General features: G+C 34.6%; 1 protein-coding gene across 2 annotated transcripts in view; it reads right to left on the minus strand.

The window, feature by feature from the left end:
- The window catches only part of ZDHHC17 (zinc finger DHHC-type containing 17), an 83051-nt gene that overhangs the window by 8166 nt on the left and 50182 nt on the right, over window positions 1–24703 (minus strand). For both annotated transcript variants that reach the window (XR_003400295.1, XM_026867305.1), the window contains exons 8-16: window positions 22996–23121; window positions 21610–21752; window positions 19177–19277; window positions 11508–11632; window positions 8119–8181; window positions 7346–7439; window positions 3478–3561; window positions 2934–3091; window positions 770–864 (exon numbers count right to left, since the gene is read on the minus strand). Coding sequence is in view for 1 of the 2 variants with exons in the window: in XM_026867305.1 (XP_026723106.1) it covers window positions 770–864; window positions 2934–3091; window positions 3478–3561; window positions 7346–7439; window positions 8119–8181; window positions 11508–11632; window positions 19177–19277; window positions 21610–21752; window positions 22996–23121 (989 nt within the window). In the remaining variant the exon portion in view is untranslated. The remainder of the gene's footprint in view (window positions 1–769; window positions 865–2933; window positions 3092–3477; window positions 3562–7345; window positions 7440–8118; window positions 8182–11507; window positions 11633–19176; window positions 19278–21609; window positions 21753–22995; window positions 23122–24703) is intronic.

Genomic DNA, 24703 nt, shown 5'->3' on the forward strand with positions numbered 1-24703 from the left:
TTTGCTGCTCCTTTTGTATGTAATGTGCCCTCAACCCAACACACCAGCCTCATGCCTTCATTTATTTCCTGCTTTGGCTCCACAAGCTGCTCCATGACACTGTATTCCCATCCCAGTGCTATTTAATCCCTGAGCCCACCTCTTTCAGCTTGCACCCTCATCACTACAGAAACCAGAATCCCAACCTACCCTTTACATACCAATACCCAAAAGCCCATGTCTCACCCATGCAACACGCACTTCAGTTCCTGGGACACCCTGCTCCCTTTCACACAAAAAGCTTTGCCCATGCTCTTCCTCCTGAGCGCAAAGGAAATGCTGACTCTTTTCTCTTAGTAAAGAGAGCAAGGGGAGATACTGCACAGAGCAAATTCAACAGCACACTAAAAATCATTCAGGAGAAAGTGTCTGGTGTGTAAGTGAAGATCCAGGTCAACACTGACACCATTCACTAAGCAACTACCTCTGGTCTGGGCATCTGATTTATAAAGAGAATATTTGTTTCCCCATAAACTCTACAGCAAAATATGACCACTGCTGGAAAGCATTCTTTTCTGTGTTTATCCATCCCTGTCCAGACTCACTACAAAACATTTATCACTTCCTTTAACTGGATAGAACACGTTACTGTAAAAATAGCTGACAGATTAGCATTCTAAGTAGTGAAAATACTCTAGAAGTATTTAGCTATGTTATTTCAGCAAGCTGCACAATTCAAATGTATGCAAGGCTACACGAACAAGAAATATGTTTACACTTTAAATCTTACTTGAACGGGCTTTCAATAGATGTGGTTGTAACTTTAAAGTGCTTGTATCTTCTTGCATTCATTCTTTCATTTGTCGTGATACCCAAGCAAGATATCTGAAGACAGGAAAGAGAGTAAACAATTTAGCTCATGTGAGAACATGCAAACAGGCCCTGCATGAGCCAGACTGAAAAAGGAGGATGAATTTACTAGTTTAGACTCTTTCTTCTAAGGAAGGAATTTTTGTCTGGGGAAATTATCAGGTCACACCATAAAACACCATATAACAGCTGTACCAGATTGTGCAAAAGGTTTAATTTTTAAAGTGACCAGAAATAAAGCATGATGGACATGCCTTTACTATATTGTCAGCTGAAGCATACTATAAATAACAGATTCAGGAGTTACTTTACATAGCATTTGAATGACTTTCTTTTCCTCCTGACATTCTGGTTATAGCTCCAGTGTTGCAATAACAACTTTTCTGTCTGTGAGACAAAAAAAGACCAGAAAAAAAGAGGGTGGGGGTTTTTTGTTGCTTGTGTTTTTTCATTTTACGGAATCATTTGGCTCAAAGGCTATGATTTTCTGCAACAGCTTTCCAACTATGTTAGCCTAAAAGGGTATCGTAACATAAAACTGAAGTTTAATGTAATATGATGTAACTGGAAAAAAGATGTGAGAACTCCCTTAGCAGCCTTATATAACAGGAAGATAAAAATCTTGTCATTCCCAGTGAAACACAGGAAGTCAACTCTGTTGCACGTTACAAAAGCAAGAACACTTGAAAAGTTAAGCTGGGGCTGGCTTGCCTCCTTTGGATGTACTTGTCTCAAGCATTTTCTTTGCTTCCGTGAAACCCAGTGAAGTTTCATGTCTATGTACATAAACTGGCTCTCAACAGCCAACTTTTGAAGTAGGAAATAAAGGTTTGAAATTATTTTTCTAAGATAGTAGGCAGTGTTTGGACAATTATTCTGGCTAGTTCAATAAGATGGACAAGTCCAAACTTTATGATGGAGAAAAAAGAAAAAGGCAGCAAGAGTAGAGGCTGTGCAGTTGCAAATCAAAAGAAGCAATTTAGAGAATGTCTTTACCAATTTCATCACTATGGCGAACTTCAAAGAGATTTGCAAGAACAATACTAAGTTTTCTATGCATAAAACTCTTAGGAAATTTAGTAATGTGACTGTGTGTTCAGTTTTCATTTCTCCAGCATTATTAAATAAGTCAAATGATAGAATTATTTCGCTTAATTATACTAATGGTACAAAATACTGACATGTATTTTTCCAAGCAGCATAAGTCAAAGATTCACCTGTACACAGATTGTATTAACAGGAATCCTCAATAGATCTTGATGTAAGTATGACAGAAGGCTCTCTGGAAAGTTACACGCTTATTTTGCTAGACATCTGATGGGTTAGACTGCTTTGAAAGCCACCTGAAATACATGTAGTTCCCTCTGCTCACTTGTCTTGGGCAGGAAAGACCTCAAAGACTGAATGGCTCTTGCTTACACATATAAGATTTTGAAATTTATACAAGTTGTAAATGATGAATATTGTAGAGAAAGGAGAACTAATATTTCATCAAAAGTTTTACCTAAGCCTTAGAAGATTATTTTTATTTCCAGGAGCTCTGGAAAGATTAAATTGGTTTGTTAATAACAAGTCATACTAGAAGACTTTCAAGTCATACTTGAAGGCTTTCATATCACTTGTCTTTCCTTAAAAAAGATAAAGAAAAACTTGGGTTTGGTCAGATGTACACTAATGTGATCTGAAATCACACTGAAGCAGTGTAAGAAATTCTTGCATCCCCTTTGAAGTTACCACCCTCTTTCTGCTAATGATGTATTGCATTATTATTCCAAGTCCAACTGACAGATCTCATCCTCTGTTAGCCTTTATTGCCTTTCTCTGGTCTGTTTTTCCTTTTTGTCATTCTGAGAATGGAAAGCAAGAGGTAGGTATTTTAACTTCTTAGAAAAAAAAAAAAGCACAAGTGAATGAGAAGTGAATGATGCCTAATATCCACAAACAGATGCCTGCCTCCTCCAGTGTGCCTGAGAGACTAAACACTTGGTCTTGCATAATGAACATTAAAATTTAAATGACAGAACTATTTGATATTCTAAGTCACTCCCAAGACTTAGCATTACAAATGTAGTGCTCTTCCATACCTGATACATCTGACACATGAGTAACACAGCCACCCACATGAAGTGAAAAACACTGTTTAGAAACATCCAAAACATCCACGGAGAACAGGTAGCAATCTGTGTAATATAGGTCCAAAATCCATCCTTAGCATAACTTGTCTCACAGTGGAAACCCCAGTCTGAAGAAAAAACAGTGTCAAAAATCATACAGAAGAGTCAAGATATGCTTACTGTACATCAACACAATGCCCACATTAGAACATATTAAATTAAATAACAAAATGACAATGTGGCAAAATAGTTTTACTTGCTCTCTTCCTTTCCCAACTCCTTGAATACATATGCACATACTTGGCTGTGATGAAGAAAAAAAAAAAATCTAGGACAAAAACCCCATCATCATCTAACTTAAAATACCCAACATAGATAATTACTAATATGCAGTTCAATTTCAGAATAAAGGTATCCCAAGCTCTGATAACACAGAAATCTGTACAAATCCATACCAGGAGATAAAAGTATTTATAAGACATTTTTAAAAAACAAAAAAACTACATTTACTCACAAGAGATACATCCATAAATCATCCAGCAGATCATAAAAAGCAGGAAGAACAGGTATCCCATAAAGTAGCGATGGTTCCCTGCTCCTAAATTTGCATAACAGGGATCAAATTACTACACTTTCAGAAGACAGACAACACTACACCAGAAAGTTCAATTGCTTGCTTAGAAGTTCTGCTTATTACTGTACACAGAAACATTACTGTCCCATATTAAGCCAATGTAACTTCAAGACAGTGAAATTATCCGACTTACTCAGTTGTTGGGTTTTGTTGTGTTTTTTTTTTTTTATACTTCTCAGACAAAGCAGCAATGTTTTATTTTCTCAATATCTGTCACATTACAGCTGCAATTCACACAAATAAATTTCATTTGCAACCTCTTTCATGAGGTAATAAAATTCTTGATAGACAATATATAGAACAACATTGGTGACAGCTGTTGCAGAGCCCTGAACAGACAGGAATTACACATCAATATTTTAAAAATTCCATTAAAACAATCAGACTGCAGAGTTCACTTTCTTAAAAGAAATAGAAATATGAATATACAACCTCTCTTGATAATAAGCTGACGCACAACTTAGGTTTAAACCTGCTTGATGGAGTTAGTTAAAAATTAAATATGTAATAGAACTTGTAAAACAAATACATGTAACTGAACAGATGAGGCCTGACAACCTGGCTAGAACAATGAATGGGATAAAAATCATTCTGCTTAAGACAGAATTAAAATGCAAGAAAACTCAGTTACTAGAAGACTGATCTATTTTTAACATTAATAGTGCTGAAAAGATGTCTCTTATGCGAGTACATCATAATTCTGAAGTACTCAGCCTTCCTCCTGTTTGTAAAATATGTCCACTGTTGCAACCTTCCAACAGCTCTAGGCTGTAAACTAAACCAACAGAGATGATAATGGGCTAAAAAAATTTGGCTGTCATCATCTACCAGCAGCATAGCAGTTACTTCTTCATTATGTCAAATGTTTTGCCTGCTAAAACAAGAGCATCCTCTGGAGGCAGAAAATAATCAAGTGCTTTTAGCAAGTGAACTGAAAGACTATGTAAATAAGAGATAAGGGAAAAAATACACATACAACACAAGCTAGACTAAACACAAGACATTTCCTCTTCAGACATAAAATATGTTGTAACATTACCTTCAATTAACTAAAAGCATATGACAAACAGTGTTGGGAATGTTCCTAAGGTACCACTTTGATTTGCATTCTAAATTTCAGAACTGTTAAGTTTCACAAAAGACTTTTTTTCTTTTTAAAAAAAAACATAAGTTAAACCATGACATAGAGGTCCATCTGAGCGGCATCTGATGAGATGCTTCTTTCAGCAGCACCCTCAATAATACTAAACCAAATTCTGTTTAACAGGAAATCCATCTGTATTTGGTAAAAATATACATGTGTATCATGTAAAACTAAGAGACACAGGTACAATCTTGGCCAATTAAAAAAAAAGACTGAAAGAAGAAAGTGGAGAAACTTCCTTTTTTCTGTATCATAAATAAGATTGGGCAAAACACAGCACCACTCCCTATAGTTTCACCCTGGACTGGCAGGAATGCAGCCGGTTATTATCCACAGTTAAAACAATGCTGTAAGAATTGTTTCTAATTGCTTTCATCATATTATACATAAGCAGTACCATACAATAAAGATAACTGATCTTTTTATGGATGGAGTTATATTGCATGATTTAGATAGTTTGTTCATGTCTTTCTTTTAGCTCCTTGAAGAACCTTTAATGGGAGGAACAGTGATCATTATTCTAAACCATCAAATAATTTCTCATATACATAAGTGACCTTCTGAGTCACTGCTATCAGAACAATAATTCATACATCAGCATAACCCATGTGACTTAACAGTTTAAAATTTGGCTCTAGCTCCTTACATGCTATTACTTGAAAACAAAATTTCTGTTGCAAGTCTGCAGTTTGTGTTGAAATACAACTGCAAGTTTAATAAAATCTGTTATTTTTCATTTTCAAAGAATCAACTGAAAAAACCATAATGCTGTTTTGATACTCCATTAAAAAGAGAGAGGCTTGCTCACTGTAATTTTAACTAAAATTTTGCAGGTATGATGAAAATTTGCCTCAATTGCCAATTTGTTTATTTTTCAAATAGTCTGCAATTTTTGGTCAACCTCTTCAGAATGGTAAAAATACTCTCTCAGTCTCTTTGTGTGCCAAGTTTTAACCCCAAAGGATTTATTTTAGAGTGTCTGTACACTCTCTTATATTTCTCAGTCCTATCTTTAGTAAAATCCTTATCCTTCTAACACATTTGAAGGAAGCCTACACAAAACATTTCCAAATTCCACCTTTCCAGAAAAGCACGATTCATGTTTCCCTTTTTGGCAAACATACCACGAATGCTGTTTTAAGAATGGATTCTGTTTTGTAATCCTATGCTTGGAGTCACTATGTACCAGTCTGAGACAGAGAAACCATATAAGGTCATTTAGACCATCACCCCCCTCTAGTTCAGGGCTGTTCCCATAGTGTGATTTCTATTACTTTTTTCCCAGCATACTTTCAAGCATCCTAAATGTTTATTTTTATGTGCAGTTATCTCAATCTGTACAAGACCACTAGTAAGAGGAATCTGCTTTTCCATCATTTTTAAAAAACATTTTCTCCACCTAATTTAATACTGTTACTCACATACTCTCCTATTACTCACAAAGGTCTTTCCTCCCCCATCTGTTTTATGGTTTTCTAGTTACTGATTAAAATACTGGATTTTTCTGTGCCATTAACAAGTACTCCTCAGCACTCTCGCAAAACAGTCACTAAACACCCTCCAAAACCTGAGCCCATGCCCCCCTGCCTGTTTTAATTAAAAATATCTGTTCTTCATTGTAAAACATCTAAAATATAAATGAAAAGTAGCTCAGGTAGGAAATCAGTAGGAAATATAAAATAGAAGGGAGTGATTTAAGTCCATCTCATCACTTTAGTGATGTTCTATTACAATTCAAATACTAGCATTGACTATTTTACTCTTGATTGTAAGACCAAACTACTGTGATTATCCATTATTATATGTATTTGGAAGGACTACAATGAAGCATTTATTGGCTTCCAGCTGTCAATGAATCCAGGCCCTAATTCCTCCCCAAGATTGAAGCTGCCTTTGCTTGTATCCTAAAAAAATAAACCAGTGAAGCAAGCTGCACTCCAGTGCCCCTGAATAATAACGGCTTCAAATAAGTTTCTCAAAAGGTATGACAGGGAATAGTAGCATTTAGAGACTTTATCCCTGTTCTATATCTGTTCCTTTCATCATTACCGGAGAGACTAAACGACTACCTGGGGGGGGTCAAAGAGAGGAGAATACCTCAATAGGAAGTCATTCTGTATCTAACTGCTACAATCGTGACACATCTGAATACACAGTTTCCCATTAAATTACTGAAAATTATTGGTAAAGATGGAAATTTGTATCTTATGTAATGGATAATAGTCAGTTGTGGAATTGGTACATGCCTTTTCTGTAGATATTAAAAAACAGTTAAGCTTTGCATCTTTAGATAAAAAAATATGCATCGGAAACTGAATTAGACACAGAGCAATTTTGAGGATGGGTATATAATAGACAATACAAAGAGAATAATGCAGAGAATCACATGCAGAAAAAAAAAATAAGTTAAGCTCTATGTTGAAAATGGGTTTTCTTTCTACCAAAAAAGCACTCAACAGTTTTTCTCAGTCTCTGGCAGAAGCCAAGTCACTTTCACCATAAAATCAGAATAGTCAAAGCTCTGTCCAACACCCAGAGTCAATTTCAGAAGCTTTTCCCTTCTTTACCTGTTAAGACAACATTGTATTTTAGCAAACCACTCACCTACACAGTTACCCACCCATGGGCAGTGGTGATCAAACTTCGCTATACATCGATTGCATACACCACAGTGTTTGGACCTCACTGGTTTCCGTATCTGTAATGGTTATTAACATTTGTTTAGAAAAGAAAAAAAAACCCTGACATATTTTATGTAGAAAAACCCCCTCAATTTAAATGTGAATTGGTTTTACTGTTTTCAACCCCTTGGAGAACTTCAAACTTGATACTAATTTTTACAGCAGTCTTAGCTATTAAGCTTAATCTATACACTATTTATACAAGCATCTATATAACCACACTGAAATTATTTTCATCCTATTTGTTATACAAGGACCTTTTTCTTCCCAAAGTTCTCCTATCACCTCTAACTATTGAGCTTTGTACAGCAACCAGCTTCATTTCAGCTTTTTAACAATGAAAATGAATTTTACTGTGTGTTACAGAGGTGGTGAAATGTGACCTGTGATTTTCATAACTTGTTAGGTGTATAACCATCTTCATAGATATATGGGATACTTGGATTTTGACAATGGCAAGTTATTTCCACAGTGATAATTTTTTTTTCCTCTTACTGTTGCAGGGCTTTTTGTGTACAGATATATTATTAATTGAAAATACTGCTTAAATTAAAGATTATAAATAAATCCTGCCCTTGAAACTGCATTATTAAGGCCAAAAACCTGATCAGTATAGGAACATCTAATTTTGGCCTAGCATTAAAAATAAAGGGGAAAAAAAATATCGGTGCTGCAATTGATTAAAAAATACACTACCAAGCAGGTACTGCAGAATATACTGAGGTCCAGACTTCCTGTCTCTGCAAGTTCTACTATGGTCTGCAGAAAAAAAGGGAAAAAAATTTGTAATTTAGCATATAAGCAAATGCTTACAACCATATAATAGCTGCTTTTCAGACCCAGGGTTGTGAACTCTGTTCATTCCAAGTACTTTTTACCCACAGGAACAACTTAAAAGTCAGTTGAAACTGATTTTAGACCTATTTTAATAAACCAATATGCATATTTGCTTCTAAATTCTAGCTTATACTTATTCCTACTCTATCTAGGTTTAATTAGAGAAAAAGCAAGCTTATATTAATTTTGATATATCCACACAGTAATTAGCACCAGTTTGACTAACCTGTTGTTTAACATATTAAAATTAATGCAGCTAGATTTCCAAACAGGAACATACATAAAACTAGCTAGCAGGATCAGCCAGTCCAAAAACTAGACTTCTTTCCAGAAGTACCTTATCAAAGACTTTAAATCTATACTAACCTATTTCCTCAGATGTTGAAGCTTCCAGAAAGAAAAGAAATAATGCAAACCAAACCTCCTCTTACAGATAATGCTCTGTACTTATGGGTCAAAGTAATACACAGAAGTAGATACCAGTTAAAGCACACCTATACCTTCACACTAAATGATAGCTTTTTTTATTTTGTACACTCCTTCAATACCCACTTCATTGAAGCAACAGAAAGAACCTATTATTCCATTAAATCGTTTCCAACAATTTTTAAAATTCAGCAGCTGAAATTATGCCATGTGGGACTTAAATAACATTTGCAACATATGGAAAATATCCTGAAAAATCTTTTGCCAGAATAGCCTTCCTTGAACCAGAAGGAATTTGTTCAGAGTAGTAGTACATAGCCTAATGGCAAATAGATTAATCTACTGCTCCTTTTCAAATCATGTGTATCATATGCATCAAGGTGGTTTCTAACTGCAAAAGCAATGAAATAGTCTCTTTTCTCATCATAGCAATATAAATGTAATTTCCTTCACTAGATGATGACCATTAAGGTGAGTATCTTGACTGAAGTCACAGAAGTTTTTCTCCCAAACACTACACTTGATAACTGGTTCTGAAAAATTTATGGGAACTTTTCCTCAAAGTAACCAGTAAAAGCTACAGTCTGCATTTCAGGGGTAAATCAGCGTCCCTACTGAACTCGGGTAAATGAGGAACAATCCTTTTTTCTCACACTTCCAAGCTCTTAAAGTTGGACTATTTTTTCTCCTCATTTGTTGTAGTTCATTTCTTATTGGCCCAGTATTCTTGCCTCCACCACTGCCACCCTTCAGCTCCTCTCTCCAACCAACCATTCACAAGCCCTTCTATGTCCCTCCTGCAGCTTGCCAACTTCAGTACTCTATGTCCTTTTCTCCTCCCCCTCTGCCAACCCTCACTGCTCTAACACTTCCCACTACAGGACTTGAAATTAAAGTGCCTCCCTCAGAAGATTAACTTTTGTAAATAAACCAGACAAACAGAAAAAAAACAAAAACAAAACAAAAACAAACAAACAAAAACAACCAAAAAAACCAAAACCAAACCAAAACAAAAACACAAAAAAAACCCCAAGACATATCTACCATGATTTCAATGCTGCTGGTGGAGCTTTTGATACCTGGGACAATTTCATAGTTTCTGATTTCAGTGGGAGCATACACTACACCACAGACTAAAGGGTGCAAAAGGAACATACAAGGTGTGATGCTCAACACTGGAGCTCAGTATTGTCCACAAGCAAGATCCCAAAGCTCAGGAGAACAGAACTGATCAAGAGCAGATAATTAACTTCTAAATATAACTCTCATCAAAGCTTATAACAGAGAGCCAGAAGCACTCAAGTTACAGCCACATGTTGTGCTTTGTAAACCTTGGGTCTATTTTCTATGCTTCTGAAGTACTGAAAAAAAAATTATTTATTTATTCATTATAAGAGTCACTTGGGTTATTTTGTAACACAAAAGAAAGGACATGACATATCAGAAGAATAAACATCTGAAATTGTTTCTTAGTATACATTTTGAAAAAAATACTTAACAAGGTCATGTGGAATTAAAAGAGGTTTGGGGTTTTTTTTTTGCTTATTCCAAAGGTTAACTCAACATTAAACATCTGGAGACAAATTATGAAAATAGGAAAAAGCACTAAGTTGCATGAAGGTAAGACACACACCCTACAGTGGCTTATACCCCAGTAATAGATCATTGTACAATTTGCTTAGCTGCAACATAAGAAATCCATTCATACCCATAGGTATCTGCCTGAAGAAGTTGCATTTTACAATGCCTATCCAGTTCAGCAAGGCTTTTGTAACCACACTTAACTACTTAAGCAACTAGATCAAATTAATTGCGTATTTGTGCAATTTGCTGAATCCAAACCAAAGTGCAGTTGCTGACTATTCTATTTAATTTAGTCCACTTGAAGGAAGAGAATTTAGTCTGGAATTTACTTTGGCAAATTTGCAGTAACAGAAAGGGAGTTCGCAGAGTAATCCTGAACATCAACTAGCAACTCAGTTATAACCCACTGGAGAATACAAAAATAATTTCAGGTATTGCAACCATCCTTTTAAAGGCTATTATGTTTTCATTCCTACACAAGGCCATAATTCCAAGTGGTCTGATGTGGATCAGCATGGGTGTTTTCACAAATGACCATGAAGTAGAAGCTCAAACCTCAGTTTTCGTGGGATGTGAGCTTCTAGGAAACTTAACCAAAGTGAAACAAAAAAAAATGCTTCTGCTGCTTGTACATTTTTGGCATACTCATTGCTCAGTTTGGCTGCAAAGAAAAATGCACTTAAAAGAAATCAGAAATGCTAATAATAGAGTTATAACATCTTAGATATCAATAACCATCCATATTTTTCCTAATACTTATACCAAAACAAAATGCCAGCCCAGATTTCCAGGGATTTTGGTTGTTTTAGTCGCAAAATGTTCATCAGCCTAATATTTTTAGACACACTGTAAAGAAAATCAGAGGTGCTTAAAAGTCTGGAAAGTTTTTATAAAATCAAATTAACTAACAGTTTTCCCATAATGGGTTATTTGTTTCAGTAAGGTAAAATTCTGGCACTTCACATTTTCATTTTCACCCAACTGCTTTTTAAACTTTTTATCTTGAAAATTCAAGTTGCAATTTTATATTGTTACTCAAAACAACCAAAATGCACCATCAGACCAGTAAGACTTGAACATATATTCCAAAAGTGAGAAAAGAAACGTGGAAGACTTTTCAACATTTTAGATCTTTTGTTATACAACAATTTTCTAAAATTTCATTTACTGAACAACAAACTATGCTGACCAACTGGTGGCAGGCTGCTGAAGAAGTTTGATATAAATCATGTCTTTACCTTTTTCTTTTGTTCTTCCGTGGCTTTGATGATTCCTGGATCAGATTTCCAGGATTTTCCAAAATTGTAGAAAAGTGCAACGCTATTAGCAAGGAATGGAAGATGTATAAAGAAAAAATTGAGATGTGTTTGAAGTCAAGGAATCTAAAGTTTTAAACCAAATTTCCTCTTGAAAATACCCACTGGTAATTCTGAAATAGAATTTAAATAAATTCAATTTTTATGAATGTCCTTGAGTCTGTCTTCTGAATTAACAAAATTCAGTGCTGCTGTAAAAAACAGCTTGGTGTACAGTATTTTCTATTGCTCAAACTTGAAAACTTACTTTTACAAATGCTGTTCTCTATGAGGAATTTCTAAAGCACTTAATGCTTTCTAAAGAATAAATAATGATAGTTCAGTTTTTGTGATTATTTTCCCTTTTAAATAAATTAAATTTCATTAAATTTATCTTCTTAAAAGTATTTCCTGTTATCACAATAAACATTTCAGAGCTCTATTTATAAGATAGTCATTTGACTGCCTATGTCTTCAGTGACTTGAAATTCCTGTTAGATCACAGAAAGGCCTGTTTCTAGCCATAGAAGGAATTGTGCTGTAACAACCATTGTTGCATGGCCATCACGTCTCAACACCACTTATCTCCAAGAAAAGTACTGTCTGAAACCTGGCCCTATTATAAGGTGATACCCATATTTTACATCAGTGAAAGTTATTTTTAACATACTAATAATACACGCAATACTTACAAAACCACAGGATTTGGTATTCTCTGGAAGTGTTTATAAAATCAATTACCATATAAAGACAGAAAAACCCCATTAGTTTTAGAACATATTTCCTGTGTTGAATGAGTTTCCATATAACATGCCCAGTCTTAAAACACTTGACATTTCTTCGCAGAATTAAAGCATTTCTTAGCAATGATGTTGAAAAACCAAATACTTCAGACATGCGTTGTTCGTAAAACGTGGAAAATTATTTACTCTGATAAACCTCCAAAAGACCTGAAAAACTTGACCAAAAGATACCTGTCAGTCATAACTGCAAGGAGATGTCATATTTGACAAAGCTTAGGTGGCAGAAGCCTCTACAGCACTATCCAGGAAAAAAGTACACATTACTTAGGCACAAATCATAGCACACCCAAATTACATTATATTCTGAGTAACTTGATAAATATTTCTCTCTACTTCAGTAGTCATTAGAACTTCTACTGTAATTAAAGTTTAATATATTGTGTGCTTGTCTTACAAAACCCTAAATATAAATCTTAAAATAAAGCATTACATGGCAAACTGTACCGAACTGGTATATAAGACTTCAAAGACAACAATTTTTTGCATGCATTGAAAAAAAATCGGATTTTGAAGTCAAAGTAGATGTTAAAACATATTGTACTATACATGTACAAGCATATTCTATTGTGTTGGACTATCCTTACAAATATATTCTATTGTGTTTGACTACTCTTGGAAAAAGCTTTTACTGAAGTCATTAAGCAGTATTAAGAAAAAAAATCACATAAACCATTGATAATCAAATCTACATAGTACAGATAGAAGCAAATATTAATAAACACAGAATTCCTACAGAATAACAGTAAGTATCTCAAATCCTTCTACACTGCTCTTGTGATGTGAAAGAACCCTGAAATTAATAAATACAAGTAATGCCTCTTTTTGACTTCTGAAATGCTAAGTCTCATTGTTCATGTGAAGCATATCACAAATAACTTTTGTTCTACTGGGCGGAGGAATTGGCTGAGAATTTCTAATTAATAAAAAAAGGCAAGTTAAGTTAAAATTTTAATCATGTACCTTATATAGTAGGATGCTAGTATTAATTCACTAAAGGCTAATTAATCTGTCCCCTAATAAGCTGTTTCCAGCAAATTTGTAACAGGGGAAAAAACACCAGCTATACTATAACCTAAACACTCACAGTTCAGTTTAATACAATATAGATTAAAAGCTCACTTCAATATTTACTCAATCTAATTTCTTCCTATTTTTCTTCTAAAATTACCTGCTGCCAGGAATAAGCTTGTTCAATTTATTTGTATAGTTAAAGATTAAATTTTCTTTAGGACACTGTAAGTATCATGGGGGTTTTGCTATAACAGTGAAAACTGTTTTTTTTATTAAAAGTACAAACAATAAAGGTAAAACTGAAAAACATACGACCCATTCCTATTTACTATACATCATGTCTAGACTGATGATAGGGGGAAAGACAATTTATTTTCTATCCATTAGAAGGTTTTTTATAACCTTAAAAATCTGGAATTGCTTTTTACTGACTAAAATTTGGACAACCTATGTGATAAAGAAGCTGTCCATGGATCCAACTCACATTTGCAGAAAGCCGGTATGCAGAATTTTTCTCAACTTACCCTTCCACCATTCTACTCCATAAGATACAGAGAGAGTGTAGGAGACTTTCCACAGAGTCTAGTGTAAATGATGACAGATAAGGTGCTTCTGTGCTGAGGACAGAAGATGTTGGGAGACTACATGAGAAAGTAAAATTAAGTATAGATGAGCAGTAACTACGTAAATGGAGAAAGACGCAGTCAACAGTATTTTTCATTAGCATCTTCAAAAACCCACCAGAAGAAGAAAGGAAAGTTAACAGTTGGTCTTCTCCAGGATATTTCTGGCATCTGATGTAGATAAACAACTCCATCTCACTACCTTAAATCACTCAGTATGTCTTTATACACAGCAGGAAGGAAAAAGTCACATCCAATCTATCTTCAGGATCAAGATATTTAAATTAAATCAGAGAAGCAGTGGCCATTTTTCTCCACTGGTGCAAAGAAAGCTTAAGCATCTTAGATTTGGATGTCCACACTAGAGGTATCTAAAATTATGTTGAACTCCCCTCTGACATTTGCTTCCAGAGAGATCTTAGCAACTTTTATGACAGACATCTCAGAACTCTCCATACACAAGAAACCCTTGTAGGTTTGCATTAGTTACAGAGTAGGGAATTGTTTCTCCAGAGAGTGCCTAGTTTTGTCCTAACATCCTCATTTACAATTCTGCGAGGAAAAATATATTACCATATTATTAAGGGTTGCAAAATACATAATAGCAGGCATTCACCTTTTGCCCAGTCACCCATTTGCTGACATTTATGAGGTTTCCCCAGTTTTCATTGTGAAAGATAAAGCAGAAAACACCTTCTACTTTTAGTCCTAATCAATATCCTTTAATTATTAGAACAACAGGATGAAAATTATTCCAGGAAACCACTTAGAACCAAGAAAATAATCTCATTAAAAATAAAATTAAAAACAAACAAGCATCCCACAACCCATGAGTGAGGTAAACATGTGATGAGCCAATTTATTTTTTCATCCTGAACTACAGCCTATGTAAAAGGACACAAACACATGCAGCTTCCTATTATGACAGCTATACATCATACAAGAATCTGAAATCAAGCCAAAATGCACATACCAAAATGCTCCTTTCCACTAACTACAAGTTCAGTAATAAAATCCTTTTCTCCTGAAGAGAAAAATCTGCAGCCAGTGTAAACTGCCAGAGATCAATAAATGCTAATGAACCTGCCAAATTTTAAGAGCTATACATCGAGATTCAAGAGGGCAGGTAGATAACAGGAGGTAGCTACACAAGAAGCCTCATTTGATTAGGCATTTATAAGACAAAAAAATCCATTTTTAATTAGCTAAAGCTCTGCAAAAGCTCTCTACCTCCATCTTCTAGCTAACAAAAAAAATTCAAAAATAATTCTAGCTTGCAAAAAAAAATCATTTTCCCCAATTTTGTTCTAGAAAATTTATTTAGTTTTTTAACTTAGAAAAAGTATTTAGATAGAAGAAGTTCTGAATAGCTGAGCCAGGGATTTGGATTGTCTGAGTATTTTGTTCCTCTAGAAACATGGCTGCTGGCTTCTTTCCTTCTGCATGTAAGGCTTTTTGATGTCTTCCTGAAGCTAACTTTGGTAATATGAATGGGTTTTTTTGTTTTTAACTGCTTAACTGCACCAACTGGTCTGTTACAGTTTTTAAAACAATATGCTATTGTAACAGCTTTGTAAAAGCATGAAAATCATAATGAATTCTCTTATAACCAACACTTAAAATGATCCTCATTGAGAAAGTATTCAGTGTTTGTTTTCTTTCACATAAACCCCATCAAAACATGAAGTATATTTGAAATAAGATAATCAATATAGTATTAGTCAAGGATAAATTATTTCTAAAATTATAAATTAGATTATATGTTATTATCTCAGCACTGCAATAGTATGCTATACCAAAAAAAGCTTAATTAATGAAAACTGCACACTCCCATTTGCACCAAACGGAAGTGGTAGAACCAAAAAAAAAAATAAAAATACTGTGAATATTTTGGGTTACAGAAAACCTGACATCTTAGAATAACACAGCAGTATAAGGACCTTCTGACAAAACAGGCACTATTTGTTCAGCTGGTACTAAAAAAGTTGTGTGAACAACTGAGATATGAACTCGGTACATGTGCCCTGAACTTTTACAGGACACAAGAGAACGTTCTACCTATAAATGTTAATGAAAAAGAATGAAATGTGAAATTCTAGTCTCACTTTATTAAAAGTACACTTTAAAATCCTTTTTTTTTTTTCCCCTCTTTAAAAATAAAACTAAATTAACATACAGTGATATAGTGTGTAGGATTTTTGAGGGCACCTCAAGTCATGAGTACCCCTACTCTGCAAACAGTAGAAAATTAGAATACACTAAACAGAGCAAGACATAACTGTCCTCTGTTGTGGGAAAAACACAGTTAAAAGGGAAGTAGAAAAACAGTTCAAGGAAGCATAAGAACATAGACTCATAGATCCATAAATACAGAACTTAACTTCCTCATTCTCAACAAGAACAGGATTTCTATTTTAACAAATATACCAGATTCAGAAGCTGCTGAGAAAAATCCAGTAAAAATGGAAACATTTACGAAAAAGCAGTACATGAGATTCATCTAAACTGTTTCAATTTGCTTTCAGGATTGTGATGTCTTTTAGAAGACAGATCATTAAGCCTGAGATTTATATCATATGACCACCCTGAAATTCAAGAAAATGCACTGCTAATCTTTCAGTTTGTCTGTTCTTTATGATACATTGTTCTGACTGCCCTTTTCTGTCTTACTAGGCTTACACCCAGAAGATCAGATGATCTTCCAGACACCTTCAGCATATCTACAAGAAAATTCTTACCAAGCACCTGAATATTAAAAGTAACTCTTGCAGCAATTTAAACCTTTGTATCATAAATAAAGTTCCAGTAAAACAATAATATTTGTTTAATGTTAGAAACTTTCTTCCTAAGCAAAAGATGATGAGAATTTGTGAAAACTACCATGCCAGGTTTTATCACTTGAACATTAAAGAGTATAAACTAGTACTCTGGTCTGTTGTAAGTAATCATAAAAAGCTCTAAAAATACAAGAATAATTTCTCCAACCACAATTCTGTGCCTCATGCTATAAAAATAGAGCAGGCATGCAATTTTTCTTCCAATAAAGCTACAGGGCAATTTTCCAGAAGAAGAAGAATGGATTTGGAATCTTATCACAAAGACTTCCAATTAAAAATCACCAGTTAAAGGAAGATGGCCTCAAGCACTAAGTCTCAAACTGCTTGTCAAATAGTGTCAGCTCTAATGAAAGCAATTAGTAACTGAAGTTTTTAAGACTAGTACTTCTGTGTACAAAAAGATTGTTGAAAAGGCTTTGAGGCACCCACCCTAAATTACAGAAGCAATAGAGTATTTTACTGTCATTCTGAAATCAGACTTTATTAGGGTAACTAATTGTCTATAATTGTTCACTCAAAGTAGTAACTAACATTATTCTGTGACAAACAAACCACAAAGTTCAAGTTATGTTAATCAGAATGGCTAACAAAAATAAAAATCTAAGCAAGTTGGTAACAATATGAAGAAAATCTGAACTTTGGGATAAAAATCTCACAATTTGCCAGCCTTAAGGGACACTGTTCTAGATCATGATAGAGGCCATCATGAAGTTGCGTTGGCTGTGTAGCCATGTTAATATGGTCAAGAACTTTGATTTAAACTTGCACGCATTCTTAGATTTGGTTTAAGCTTATGTTATGTTAGCACAAGAAAGCATTTTACAGTAGCTCAAAATTTGCAACCCAAAGCATGTAGTAGTATTTAGCAAACATGAGTTTCTAAATAAAACCTAAAAGGTATGGAGAACTGAGATGGTATAGTTATTATAACTCCCTCAGAAACTTGTACTGTACTACTTGTCAGGTTTTCTTAACAAAAAGAACAGAAAAGCAACGCCAGACTAGACAGTCTAAAATGACATATATAAAATGTTTTACCCCATTCCATAAAAACTGGAAAATTATACCTCCATTTCTAACTACTGCTTTTTAAAATGGTTTACATATACATTCAAGCATACTCGCTTTTCTCATTCTGCAGTTACTAGTAAATTTAAGTAAAAACATAGAAAATCAGGCCAGGCAGAGAGACTGTTAGTAGGGTAAGTATTTCTAAATAACTATTTCAAGACATACTCATGCTAATATTGATATTTTTTTTTTTTAATTAACAGCTGCTAGATTTTAAATTTTTCATTTTTTCAAATGTGGAACAGCATTCATCTCCAATCACATGGGACTGCTACTATTCATAGCAGCACCTTTGCAAAACACCAGCAGCATATGGAAGCAGGGTCTCTTCTCTATTCTCAACCCAAAAATGTGAGGTTAACTTAGCCAAGGTTGGAGAACATATTAACAAGATGACGAACGGGTTGCACTACTACTATCGTATTTCATGGTAATGCCTTTGAGGATGAAAAGAAAACCAGGTTCTAGAAAAGTCAAGCCAACAGCCATTATAAATATTAAGTTCACTTCAACTATTTACAACTAAGAACTACATTAAACATTTAATAAAACATTAAATCTGTTTTCTTGGTTATTGTAATTACAATACCCATGAAAGTAGTTTAAAAATTTGAATCTCTTAATGCGGATAACTGACATTCTTCAGTGAACTCTGAATCAAATTCTACTCCTGAGAATATGAAAAGTTCCTACCTAGGCAGACAGTCAAAAACTTTAATGAAAAGATGGACACAAGATGAATCTCTGTAATAATCTAGAGTTGTTAATACATACATATTCAAAGACTGAAAATACAGTTAACAAATGTATCTAATGTTTGTATGAAGTGGAATTTACAAAATCTTTAGGAAAAACTAACTATAAAGCTAATTCCACCAGGATTCATATATACAATGAAATTACCTACTGCTTTTCAGGAAAACGGTGTCTAAAAATGCAGTCAGTTACACCTTGTCACCTCACAGTCAGAGCATATTTTACACAGTTGCTTACATTTCCTCTACTTAAGAAACTGATCAAGCACAGGAAATTTTGCAGACTAGTATAAACCAATTTTGAGGAAAAATCTTTAAGTTACTGAAGCACAGCAACAGAATGCAGATTTTTAAAGTGATAATTACCATTAGAAGAAAGCAATGTTCAATGAGGATAACCATTTTAAATTTTTAATTGGTTTACTTACTCTTATATGTAGGATATATCTAGGTATTACCTCATACTACTAACATGAAAAAATATTACTTTTACTGTACACAAAAAAGGATATCATTCCAAAACCAGAAGAACCATGTCACATACATCCAGAATTTTGTTGCCAAGTATATTCCAAGAGGCAGTGCACTGTGCATGGAGTGATCAAAGAAAGACCTGTAAAGTAGGAGCAACGTTACATGATAAGTTTTGACTTATAAAATGTAAATCTGGAACCACTGCTTATGCAAAACACTTCACATTAAAATATGTACTATATGTGATATTGCAAATATGCCGTAAAAACATTTTCCCCACTTTTACCTTCAAAAATCATGAGAGATTCCCATTTTCAACCTGTCCAGATGAAGGGTCATGACTAAAAGTTAATTAAAATTTATACATTTACCTCTGAATTGAATGTCAATTACTGGAAAAGAAAGGTATAACGAGTAAATAACTCATACTAAAACTCACTGTGAAAGCAGTTAGAAACTGGTGAGATTCCTAGCCTACATAGATAGTGGTTGCAAACTATATTTACTTAAGAGATTACAATGCTAAAGATATTTTGAAAACCCATTAAATGAAAATTACATGTTAAAATTACTTCAGTAAGAAAAAAAGCTTAAGAGACCTTGGTGTTATCAGCTTGCATACTTCAAATATTTCAGATTCTTGAATCTTTCCCTTCTTTTACAGTTGCCAATAGAAAGTGGGGAAAAAAACGCAGATTAATTATTTTCTCATCTCACCAGATTTCTAAGTTTAAGATAGAATGCTGCTACTTGAATTAAAAAATTAATAATTAAGCCATCAGAACTATTGTCATCTTCTTACACTCTTGCATTTTAAAGACTATTCTGAATGAAGCTGAATATAGTTGAGACAAACTAGGTTAGTGACTAGGTTACTCCATATTCAAGAAAAAATTGTTAAACATATCAAAAGCCACACTCTAAACTGCTAAACTCCTTGTAAAGAAACTTCTTCCATCATCTACCTAAAAATTCTTACATCAATGCATTTTTCTTTTTGCCCTGGTGGTGCCCTTAGGGCTGCTACAAATGTGTGAAGAAGAAATTTCCATCTTCACTCCCTTTCAGTAACTGTGTCTTCTCTAATGGAAGTTTCTTAGGTCTTGTGAGAAAATACTACATGGAAAGTGAGCTAAAATGGTGAGTAATAAGTCAATATACATTTGGACACACAATACTCAGCAGTAATGTTTCAGCAATTTCTGTGCATTTTTTTGTGTGTGTGAAAGGAGTATCAAAGATAAAACATCTAAACAGATCACCTAAAATTCAACAGAAAGAAAATACTACTAGAATAACATCAAAAGTTTCATTCAAACCTGGACTTTGTGAAAAACACATCAAAAAGTATTTATACTAAATGTTAAGCAAAGTATAAGAGAAAGGAAGAATGTTAATCCTGAATGTGTGTCAGGGAGGCCAAAAATATAAAACTTGACAAAAATATAGATCTTAAAAACCTTGAAGAAATCTTGTCCTTGCTTCCTGCAGAAGGTGTGCTTATGGATTTGCATTGCCAAATAAATTATCTGTGTGACAAGATCAGCAAATTGCACAGCCTCAGAGATGACAAGATGATCATCTCCAAGACCCTGGAGAGAAAACAGCCTGATGCCCCTCACCCCCCTTCCAGTGTACTAAGTCCACTAAGACTCAGGAACTTGGTTTGAGGAAGATATATCTTCTTCTTTTCCTTTTCAAACAAAAAGGAAGGAGAAGCAAGTGGTTCTAATAAACATAATATTCAATGCCAGAAAGGCAGAAAGCTCATAAGGATAAAGATATAAGTTCTTCTATACATGCCACACATGACAAGGCAAAGCTAAAGATAGATGTAGTCTACAGATCTTGAAAAATCCATTGGAGCATGCCTGTTTGTCTATGTGTGCACATGTATACATAGGTGCATTTACTGATATTTACAGTAATCACGAACACAACTACAATTCTTTATGATCAGGTAACATTATTAGAAAGCAACCTTTTTCTTCAGTCACCCCTTTCCACAACAGAATCTGACTTCATTCCTCTCTGTAAATCTCTTCAGGTGCCTTTGGGTATTTAAAGTCTAAAAGAATAGGTTTTAGTAGCAGACTTGCAGATATCTTTCTTCCATTCCTTTCTAATAACTTTCCCCTTGACTGCCTTCTTCAAAATTCACACTGATAACTTTGTAGACAGACATTCAGCACCCTCCTCTGGATAACGACTGAATTTCTGTTCTGCTGTTAGCTTCTATTAGCTCAGTGGTAATCACAGAAGGTAATTCCACGGCTATTTGCAAGACAACAGAGCTAAAGTTGCACAAGATCTTTCCCAGAAATAGTAATTTTAAAAAGTCTGACAAAAAAATTAATGTTGCATGTCAAAAAACCACACAAAAATAGAAATTTAAGATTATTTATCCAATAAAGATGCCAGCAAAACACTGTGTGCACACTAAACAGACATGATCCTGGTAAAACACTTACTTTGAAAGAAACTGCACCATAGCCCAAACGCCACCATACATCAGCCCTTTAATGAGCCAAGAATCAATGTCTAGGTCTGCTATAAACCCAACCAGCCAAATAACTAGGAAAGGAGTTCCCAGCATCACCTTCTGACGGAATTCCTATATAGAAACAAATATCAGTAAGCAACTCTATTTTCAGGAACAGATTGTATAATAATATTCTATATTAAGTAGGACAGTCACAAAAAATTTTTTAGGAAACTTGATGCAGGGGGAGGAATCTTCATAAATTTTTCTCATTTCCTATATTTACATATCTCCAGTGAATGTGCAAGAAAAAAAATCTTTCTAAAATTTTATAACAAATCAGCGATTTTATATATTTTAGAACTGTCTTCTAGAGATTTTGATGTTAATCCAGAATAAAGGCAAAAGTAGCTCTTTTTAAGAAATCTGTTGAAGTGTATAAACTACTACACAGCACATGGTAATCTCAGTGAACTTTGAAGACTGCAGTTATGTAAGTAATAAAGTCATACTGAAGCATCTATTAGGAAATACAGGACCTTTTTTTATCTTATACTATGTGGGTACAAATCCTGATGAAGGCACTGAACTCTTTCCAGACATTCCAAGCACAGTCACAATGCACATGTACACACAATGCAATGCCCAAATCACTTAAAAGTCAATAATCACTGCATTATTTTATTATCACAGGGTTAAAGCAGATTCTGTAGCCAGTGCTTTAATCATCAAGATGCAATGTATTTTTAAATCAAGAAGTTGTAAACAAATCGGTGATAGCAATATTAATATCCAGCACAACACTTTGCCTGGTAAGAAAATATTAACTCTATATGTTATCAACCTGTAGGCAGGTAGACAGTTCTTCATGCTAGAGCAGTATGTTACCTGTTATACCCTAATTTCTTGCCTCCTCCTATCTTCAGTATTAAATAGTAAGTGGAGAATAAAAAGGCCTCCACATTACAGATTCACATATTACATTACACTGCTTTCATTCAGCACAAAACACTACATAATTAGAGAGGACATCAGAGTTCAGGACATCTAAATTGTTTCTTTCCTTAGATATTTGAAAGTCAACTTTATTAAAAGTCCTGGCCATCACCAACAACACTAGACCATTGGTACATTCCTAACATTTAGTTAGCAAAAAACCTAAAGGTAATTGTGTGGAGACTTGGGGTTTTCTTTCCTCCTGCCTCGAATTTTTTTTTCTATTGCAATTACTTTTGCCATAGCAAAAAAGTGTTTCCTAAAACTGAAATGTGGGGAAACCACAGTAGTACTGAACTGCTTACCTTAAAGAAACATACATGCCCCCAAACCAATAGTAGCAGAAATATTTGATTTTATGTGTTATACTACTACTTACCTTATCAGCTTTTAATTTTCTCAGAAAGGATGGACTGTCATATCCCTTTGCCTGCCTTGCTTCCTGTAGGTGATTGATCATCCAAACGTTTTTCCTCTGTTTTGCTAGATCAAGCGGTGATTCCCCCTGCCAGGAGTAAGTGGGAAACATCCAATTTAAAAATAAAGTGCATTCAGAGCAGATTTGAAACAGCAGATTGGCAGGTAAAAATAATACATTTTAAATCAGTTTAAGCTACATTCTGGCATACATTTTGCCCTGCAGCTTACTTGACACCAAACATCATTCATTCCTTTTGGTCTTTTTCATTCTCTTATGACTATACACATGCATGGACAAGTAAAATATTAAATGTGTGATCCTGATAATATATATATATACTGACATAGCAATAATTGTTACTACTGGCATAACACATTTATGCTTCACTCTTCTACACACAGTCCACTAGCCTGTGAAATGAAAGACCCTTCTTTCCCCTCAGCTATTGACAGGCAGCAGAAATCAAGCAAAGAATAAGAACTCGTGACCCACTGGATCATGGAAACTCTCCCAGTGTACAGCCTGACTTCTCAGTTAATTTTCTGCCTTTCTGGCAGAGTGAATTTACTAATGTAATGAAATTTTTCTATAAGGATTTTTTTCCACAAGCTTAATGTTCTTATATTCACCTCAGTTACTCAAGTCCTAGGAAGAAAATGGAAAAGAATAAACTGATTGCTCATGTCCAACTTATTCCAAGACTGAGCTTTTATGCTTAGCTTGTGCTTCTTGTACTTTGGGTGCTAAGCCAGCAACAGCCCATGCTTTCTCTTTCCCTACTTTTAGAGAGGACTAACAGACAAAGCAAAAGAGAGACACAGAGAGAGATACAGGGGCCAAAGGTGCCTATCAAACCGATTTGATTTTATTGCTTTTTATATATTTAGGAAGAGAGCTAAATGAAAGTTATTGACTGGGTCTAAAATTACAGAGGAGGCAAGAGACAACCAATTGCAGGTACCTCCAGCTTCAGTTTTGCATTTGACTCCTCCTCTCTTCTACTGGAGTTAACTCCCCTCCTAAACAAACCATTCATGGAGGCTTGAAAAATGGCTGAATCCTCCATCGCTCGGCCCCCTCCTAAAAAAAAAGTGAGACAGGTACCAGAAACTGAAATTACCCAGAAAGGGCAATAATTACTACAGACAGAAGAGATTTCAAAGATTAAAAATTATGGTTAGCTACCTATATCCCATAGAAAGACAATGGGAACTGAGTATTTAACTGCCATTTTTGCCTTTGAAATCTCACTCCAAATCTCTAAAGGAGAGCAAATAGCACAGACTATAGATTATGAGATGAAGTTTTTTGCTACTTAACAGGATCTTGCACTCCTTCTGTGTGAGAAGTTTAACTAACAAAATCTGTTAAAAAAATAATAACCTTTTGACTTAACTTGGCTTCAAAGTTGTTTAGCCAGATCTTAAGAAACAGATTGTTAACTCCATTCTCAGCAGAAATGCCTGAGGTCAAACTATGGTGCCTGCTTGGTCACAAATCTAACAGCACCTTGAATTGCCAATATCTGGAAAACTCCAGAGATGCTGTTGTTTTATTACCACCTTATATATCCAGACTGTAAAGATTACCTGTGGACAAGCAATCCCCTCTGGGAGATGATCTCCCAAGTAAATCCTGAAGTTGTCTTGGGGTCCAGCTGAGCATC

The sequence above is a fragment of the Athene cunicularia genome, assembly GCF_003259725.1.
Source record: "Athene cunicularia isolate RWA chromosome 1 unlocalized genomic scaffold, athCun1 chr1_part2, whole genome shotgun sequence".
NCBI classification, from domain to species: domain Eukaryota; kingdom Metazoa; phylum Chordata; class Aves; order Strigiformes; family Strigidae; genus Athene; species Athene cunicularia.